Genomic DNA, 7,781 nt, shown 5'->3' with positions numbered 1-7,781 from the left:
TTCAAATGTGCAGAGCAGATCATTTCCTGTTGATTGTGACTTTGCCACCTTTTGTTCTTCCGTTCGCTGTCAGCACCTGGAAAGATGACAGGAATGACTCCATCATCTCACTTTCTCGCAAGCTGGGAGCCTCGCCGAGGAAAAGGGGGGCCCCTCGGTGAAGATCCATCCGCTGAGAGCCTTTATTTAGGGGGGAGGGGCCTATCTCTTTCTTTCCTGTGTGGCATGCTGATGGATAAGTATAAGACCCCCCTGCAAGAATGCCACCACATTGGGAAAAACCGAGCCATTGCGTTGCCTTCCCTCCGCCGAGATGCAGCACCTGATCGTGGCCGTCCTCCTGGCATCATCCTGGACCTTCTGCACCGCAGCCGGAGGTGAGTGAGCCTCCATCCATCATTCCTATTTATTCATCATGATTTGACAAAGATGGTGCGCCCCCTGGTCCTGTTATTCTATGATTTATCAACAGCCAAGCCTGACCGCTCAGCCACGTTCTAATAAACGAAGATTATTAAGGCTCCATTTCTACCAACCGCCACTTAAAACTTGACTTATTCCACCAGCTCCTCCCCCCAAAAAATGTGAACATACATGAAATAGTCGATCCGGGCTCTGCGGGGGTTGGGGTCGGGGGGGGCTGTTCATGCGCGTATACACCTGCGCCGTCCATCACTTGTCCGGCTGCGTGTTTCCGACACGCACGCCCGCCCGCGTCCTGCCTTCACAGAGGGGGAGACGGGACGCAGATGGAGCAGATTCACAGACGGGAGGAGGAGGAGGAGGAGGAGGAGAAGGAGGTGCTGATGATTTTCATTCGCTCTCCTCTCTCTCCTTCTCCTTTGCGTCTTTTATGCGCAATGAACCTTCTTGAGAGGGTGGCCCACATGAAAAAAAAAAGCTCCAGTTTGGTTTTGAAAAAAATGTCATAAAAAAATCGTAATATATTTTTTCTTGTACCAAATGTTTCCCCTTTTTAAAAGCCATACTAAAGACGTCCTGTACAACATACAGCACTGCTCATGTCATGTGAATGCAAGTGTTTTTGGAAATGAAGTTCCATCAGAAAAGTGCCTAACTGAACTTTTACGGTGAATTAGTACTCATCTCTATAAGTGAATTAGTTGCCTCCTTTTGAACAAATCATCTGATTGCAGGCCACTGGAAGTAAACCCTCAGCGTGTTTTGATGCAAAAATAAAGTATTTGTCTGTAATTAAACATGTTCAACTTGTGTTCCACACGTGACAAAGACAATTGTTTGTGATGCCGTGTTTATTTATTTATTTATTTTTAACGGTCCCAAATGGCCCCCGGGCTGGACTTTGGACACACCAGAGTGTTCTTGACTTGGAAGAAATATTTTACTATTCTGATATCCTCCACTTGAACTGCTGCAAGTGGCTGCAAAAAAAAAAGAAACAACGACGGAAGCCCGTTTCCACCTCCAAAAGACAACAAAATCCCAATGGAAAGTCATAATTATCAGATTTTTAAAATGTCGACGTTAAATATGGGATACAAACTGCACCGGTCGTCACGTGATGAAGGCTGCTCATTTATCTCATCGTTATGACTTTCCTATGTCAGAATTACGACTTTTTAATCTGACAATGTCGACCTTTTATCTCATAATTATGACTTATTATTGGGATATTTTTTATTTCAGTGGTGGAAACAGGCTTTCATAGAAAACAGATTTTGTTGTTGTTCAATGGCCACGTGCCGTTTCACTTACTTAACACGAAGTTTTATTAACAATCACGTGAAATATCCATATGCGTTTGAGTGGGTGAAAATGTGTGTATTCTATATAATATGACAAATCCGTCATTATTTACTTCACGTCCGATGCTACTTCCGGTTGCTATTTTCTGAACGTATCCCTCCGCCGTCACGCATTTGTTTACCACAAAATAAAGCCAGCCGTCGTCAAACGTGCTCTTTTATTGAGGTGGGTCACTGTGGACGTCACATTTTGCATCGCGCCTTTCCCAAAAGAGACCGTGTGTGTGTGTGTGTGTGTGTGTGTGTGTGTGTTGGGGGGGGGTCATTTCAAGCAGGTGGAAGCAAGTTAAAGTGACGCGGTCCGCGTCTGAAGCGGCGTGAGAAGACCTGGAGTGTTTTCTCTTTCGTTTCTTTCTTTTCTCTTCCTGCCCGACCGCGTACACGCAAAGCAAAAAAAAAAAAAAAACAAACAAAAACATTCATAAAAGACGTCAATTGTGTTTGTTTGTTTTGTCGCTTTCTTCAGTTTCCTCGCACCCTGTTAGAGGTTCTTTTTTTTTTTTTTTTTTTGCTCCTCGGGCGCTCTGATTGGTCAACACTTGTGCGGACCGCGATCCGATTGGTTGGGACCCAGCGTCCGTTGAAGAGCTTTTACAAAGATGAAAGTAATGATTGACGCTTTCAGAGAAGCGTTGAACGCCATGAAGCCGGGATGAAACAAGCTAAAAGAAAATGATAAGCATGCTTAAATAAATGTCTCTCTAAGAGTTAATGATTATCTTTGTGAAGGTGTACTTTTCTATTAGCTCCCATTAGATCCTATTAGCCTGTTGTGCACAACTTGGCAGGTATCAGAGACAAAAAAGCTGCAATGAAGTCACCCCGTCGTCACCTTGTTAGCTGAATAAATAAGCCGGAGTCATTAAGTGAGGAAAAGATGACAGCAGACGCGATATGAATCACAAGGCTACAACAGGAGTGTTTCCCCGCTCAGTGGGGGGTTATTTTCAGCCTCCATTATTGTGCATGAGCAGGAGGAAAAGGGTGACACGGCAAAGACTTCCTGCACATAAATGCTGGCTGGGAGATAGCCCTCATACAATTCTAATAACAGAGCATGAGACCCTCCTGCTATTTTTTTTTCAATGGCACAGAGTGTTTTTGGTAAATATTTCATATGTGCGACATAGCAGCAGATATTTGTCTCAGAGTACGGGGGCTGCAACGTGCGCGCCGATTGTGAAATATTAATAAAGTTCAACGTCAATTTTGTGAGAATGTAACCCCCCCCCCCCCCCCCCCCCCCCCCGCCCACCCCCCACTGCTTCGGGTAAGCGATTCTATCTGTGTTTATTCTGATAGAAAGGAAAAATATTTGTGAATATGATGACAGTTCCTGTGTGTTAGCCATTTGTATGGCCGGGAAGAATAGTGGAGTTAAATAAATAGAAGAACAATTGGCTGGTAGGTCGCAGCAGAAAGCACAAAATCCCCTCTTAAAATAGTGTTGAGGAAAAATGAGCCGTTAGGACGAATGATTCCAACCATTTGATGCATACGCTTTCTCTTTCAGACTGGTGCTATCAGTCCCAGTTCACCTGCGACCATCAGTGCAACAGTACGTTGAATTCAACGGGGGATTGTCACATGGGAGAACCCCACCCTGAGAACGTCTTTGTGTTTCAGCTCCAGACAAGTGGAACCATGCAAACGGCGCCTGTGCCGGGAGGTACCAGTCACCCATCAACATTGTCACCAGGAAGACTTTGAAAGACGAGCGTTTGACTCCTCTTCAGTTCACCAACTACCAGCAGATCTTTAGAGGCACCATCAAGAACAACGGCCACTCGGGTGAGCATTAGCGCGGCGCGTGCTCAAAATAGGTGACAGCGGTGGCGGTTAACACTTTGTACTCCTTCCCTCCAGTTCAGGTTGGAGTTCCTCACCTGAGCACCATCTCGGGTGGAGGCCTGCCGACCACCTACAAGGCTGTCCAGTTCCACCTGCACTGGGGGAGCAATGGAGGGCCGGGCTCCGAACACACCGTTGACGGGGAGCAGTACCCCATGGAGGTACTTTTACGACGGTTTGCGTAATTGGCCGTGACGTGTGTGTTGGTAACTCGGGGGTGTCCAGACTTTTTCCATTGACAGCCGCGTACTGATTAATACTCACCATGAACCCATTTGACAACCGAATCTTCACTTCATCTGGAGCTGCTGATACGTACACATCCAGTATTTATAATCCTCTCATTCATCGTCCTGTCAATAAAATACTGTCAATTCCAGATGTAGTTGCAAATGGTGATTAATCAGGATTAATTCATTTGACAACCAAATTTTCAGTTCATCTGGAGCTGCTGATACATGCAAGTATGTGTGTGTGTGTGTGTGTGTGTGTGTGTGTGTATAATCCTGTCATTTAGCTTTCTGTTTGCAAAATGCAGTAAAAACTGATATATTCCAGATATAGTTGCAAATAGTGATTAATCATGATTAATTTGTTTAACAACCTAATCTTCACTTCATCTGGAGCTGCTGATACATGCAAGTATGTGTGTGTGTGTGTGTGTGTGTGTGTGTGTGTGTGTGCGTGTGTGTGTGTATAATCCTGTCATTTTGCTTTCTGTTAGTAAAATGCAGTAAAAACCGATATATTCCAGATATAGTTGCAAATAGTGATTAATCATGATTAATTTGTTTAACAACCTAATCTTCACTTCATCTGAAGCTGTTGATACATGCAAGTGTATATATAATCTTGTCATTTATCTTTGTGTTCACAAAATACAATAAAAATTGTGTTGCAAATGGTGATTAATCATGATTAATTAATTTGACAACTGAATCTTCACTTCATCTGGAGCTTCTGTGTAGGCTCTCAGTCGTACAGGAGTTGTCCAAAGAGGGAAAGGCTTCTTGAGACGTCATCTGTACTTCTGTGAAGAAGGTGTCGGACGTTTCGCTCCTCATCCGAAGAGCTTCGTCAGCGAACTAATAAGTGCTGGTAGCCTAGGCCTTAAATACAGTAAGAGTGGGCGGAATTGGTGTGCCAACACCCTCCTCCTATTGGTTCCTTACACTAAGCCTGGGCGGAGTAGTGGTATAATCCTATCCTGCTATTAGCACCTCCGATCAAAGGGAAGTGTCGCTCCCTGTAGTTGGGTATGAACGACTCTGATACTGGCTCATTAGCATCTATTGTTCTGGCTCGGCCCTGGCTCCACCTCATTTGCATGACTAAGAGCTGAATATATGTAATATATGCAAAATATATGTAGTTGCAAATGTCGATTAATCATGATTAATTCATTTATGAATCCTGTCATTTATCTTTCTGAAGGTAAAATACAGTAAAAGCTGATATATTCTAGATATAGTTGCAAATGGTGATCGTGATGATGAGTTAATTCAAATGAAAACTGTGATGAATCTGCTTTAAAATGTGAAGCAATGAAGTCATAAATATTCCATATTGTTGCTAAACTGCTTGACTGAATAAGCGCCGCCACGGGTTGCTTTGTGGTCGTGCAGGCCAGCTGTCGGGCTTTTGTGAGCCGTGAAAGTTTCTTCACTTCAGCAACATTCCTTAGATTGTTGCAGCTATTGTTGCAAATGCCGCAATGCCCCCCCCAGCCTGATAAAGTCCAGATAGTCTTGTTAGCCGACGTGAACAAAGCAGGTGTTTTTGTCCTGCAGCTGCACATCGTGCACATGAAGCATCATTACGCTGACCTGGCGACGGCGCTGGCCGATCCAGAAGGAGTTGCAGTCCTGGGCTTCTTCTATGTGGTAACCATTTGAATCCCGCGCTTTTCAAACACGCGCTGTCAAGTGGACGTTCAAGTGTTGAGTCGATCTGCTGCTTCCCACTTTCAGGTGTCCAACAGTGCGAACCGCAGGTATGACCCCATCGTCAGCGCGCTGCGAAGCATCAAAACAGCAAGTAGGAGCTGACTTTCCTTCTGAACAAACTCAAGCGTGACAGCAGGAGGTCTAACGCTGTCTCTTTTCAGACGGCAACACATCGCTGCCTCCCACCTCTTTGGCGCAGCTCATTCCACCTGAGCAGAACCTGACCTCCTTTTACCGCTACAAGGGCTCGCTGACCACACCGGGCTGCACCGAGGCTGTGATCTGGACTTTGTTTGAGAACCCCGTCCCTCTGAGCTTCGAACAGGTTGGGCTTTCTAAGCGGCAGGAAAAATGATGAGTTAGGGACGCTTTGCAACCTGCTCGAGATGACAAACACACAGAAGCGTACAGCACAGCGCACACGGGCTAGTTTCAGTGCAGTATTGTGCGAAAACGGAGCCAATGTACGAAAACCGAAGCTAAAACGTTTGGACAAAAGGCGAGGTTGGACTGTACTGACTTTTCTTTATTTCCTTCAGCTGCGGGCGTTCTCTGAGCTCAAGTTCCACGACGGGAAGTCCATGGTGGGGACTTTCAGGCCAGTGCAGCCCCTCAACGGCCGCCAGGTGTTCCGATCAGGTGGCGTGGTGGTCCTGTTCAGCCCCGCCCTCCTCGTGGCCGCCCTGGCGACGGCCCTGGGACTGTCCCGGCCTAACTAGAGCCAGGCGCCTGTGCTGCACTGCGACACTCATGAACACATGAAGCTCTTCACCATTCCCAAGTTGAAACCCGTGGTTGGTAACTCCGTCACCGCATGGTTTCCAACGTGCTCGTACGCGTCGTAGTGCAGACATGACTCACCCGGTGGCCCCCACCTCCTCCCCTTATGACACACATGACAAAGGTGTTCGAGCGACACCTTCGAGGTGCTCTATGGGTTGGGTCGGCATGCGTGCATGCGTAGTGAATCAGTAGGTCACACATCAGCCTCATGAATGTGCCGTGAAGCAGGCTTCCAAGCACAACGGCATTCATACCCCAGCCTGCCCTGATAGTTCACCGCATCATCGTAAACGCCACACGCACGCACGCACACACGCACACGCATACATCCCACATCCCCTCGCACTTTGGAGCTCATCCCCCTTGAACAATGTCAATCAAATTTAGTCCCTGCTAACATCACCGCGAGTCCCATGACGAGGCACGTGAGGCCTCGTTCCCCCCCAGTGGCGCGTGAGAACAGTATGGAGCTATTAATAGCACAGCTGAGTCACCAAAACAAGCTCCGTTACAAAGTCAGCGGTCACAGAAGTCATTTGAACGTCCGGGAGCTCACAGCCAACAGGTCAGTCGTCTGGCGGTCTGACCACGAGTGCGACATGAGCAAGTGTGCGCCGTGGGAAGCATCAACAGGCAAATTCATTCTTTTCTTGCATCGCCAACAACCGCTAGCTGCACGCATCAGCACGTCTCCGTGATAACGTCGGGTGGAGTCACATGTCTGATGTACCGAATGTTCCCGGCTGTGAAATACGTCTACCTGACTTGGCTCTCATCATCCAGCAGGGCCTCTTCATGCTTTCTGAAGACACGGGTGCCGTCTTCCAGCCGTGTTTGTTGTGACGACCAAGGAAGCTGAATATTTTTCATAGTTTCATGACGCATTAGCGTATATTTCTATGCTCTTTAATGCTCTTGTGTATTTCTGCACTGAATGTGTACATTGATATGAGACGCACACGTTACTAGTATTTATGTATTGCATACAGATATATATATATATATATATAAATATATATATAAACATACATACATGAAGTATGACTTTGTTGAACCCGAGTTGTACGCCAGTGTCGGCTTGTGATTCTTACACGTCATGGACAATATGAAATATGAAGAATGTGTTCCAATTCAACAATAAACTACATATATGCCTTTTTCATCAACAGCCTCCATGTCCGTCTTTGCGCTTGGGGGCCCCACGGCTCATTTTGCAAGGGGGCCTAGAGCACCGACACCACACTCGTTGGTGCCATGACTGACGGCACACAACGCAATAGCAATAAGCGAACAGAGAGAGGGTTCAATGCCAGCTTTGGGCAGTTGGATTTATTCTGTAAATGTGATATTTAGCTCTAAAAATTCTTGAACAATTTGTCTCCCGTGTATTCGTATGACACCAAACATGCATCGA

The 7,781-nt window shown here is 46.3% G+C and overlaps 1 protein-coding gene across 1 annotated transcript; it reads left to right on the top strand.

The window, feature by feature from the left end:
- The first annotated feature begins 210 nt into the window (after positions 1–210).
- On the top strand, positions 211–7,516 carry ca4a (carbonic anhydrase IV a). Its single transcript, XM_054755096.1, has 8 exons — positions 211–377; positions 3,301–3,345; positions 3,414–3,578; positions 3,654–3,799; positions 5,429–5,521; positions 5,609–5,675; positions 5,746–5,909; positions 6,124–7,516. The coding sequence occupies exons 1-8, from the start codon at positions 314–316 to the stop codon at positions 6,301–6,303; spliced, it is 924 nt and encodes a 307-aa protein (XP_054611071.1). The 5' UTR covers positions 211–313; the 3' UTR covers positions 6,304–7,516.
- The last annotated feature ends 265 nt before the right edge of the window (positions 7,517–7,781 follow it).

The sequence above is a fragment of the Dunckerocampus dactyliophorus genome, chromosome 16, assembly GCF_027744805.1.
Source record: "Dunckerocampus dactyliophorus isolate RoL2022-P2 chromosome 16, RoL_Ddac_1.1, whole genome shotgun sequence".
Lineage (NCBI taxonomy): Eukaryota > Metazoa > Chordata > Actinopteri > Syngnathiformes > Syngnathidae > Dunckerocampus > Dunckerocampus dactyliophorus.
This window is presented reverse-complemented; position numbering and strand designations above follow the sequence as displayed.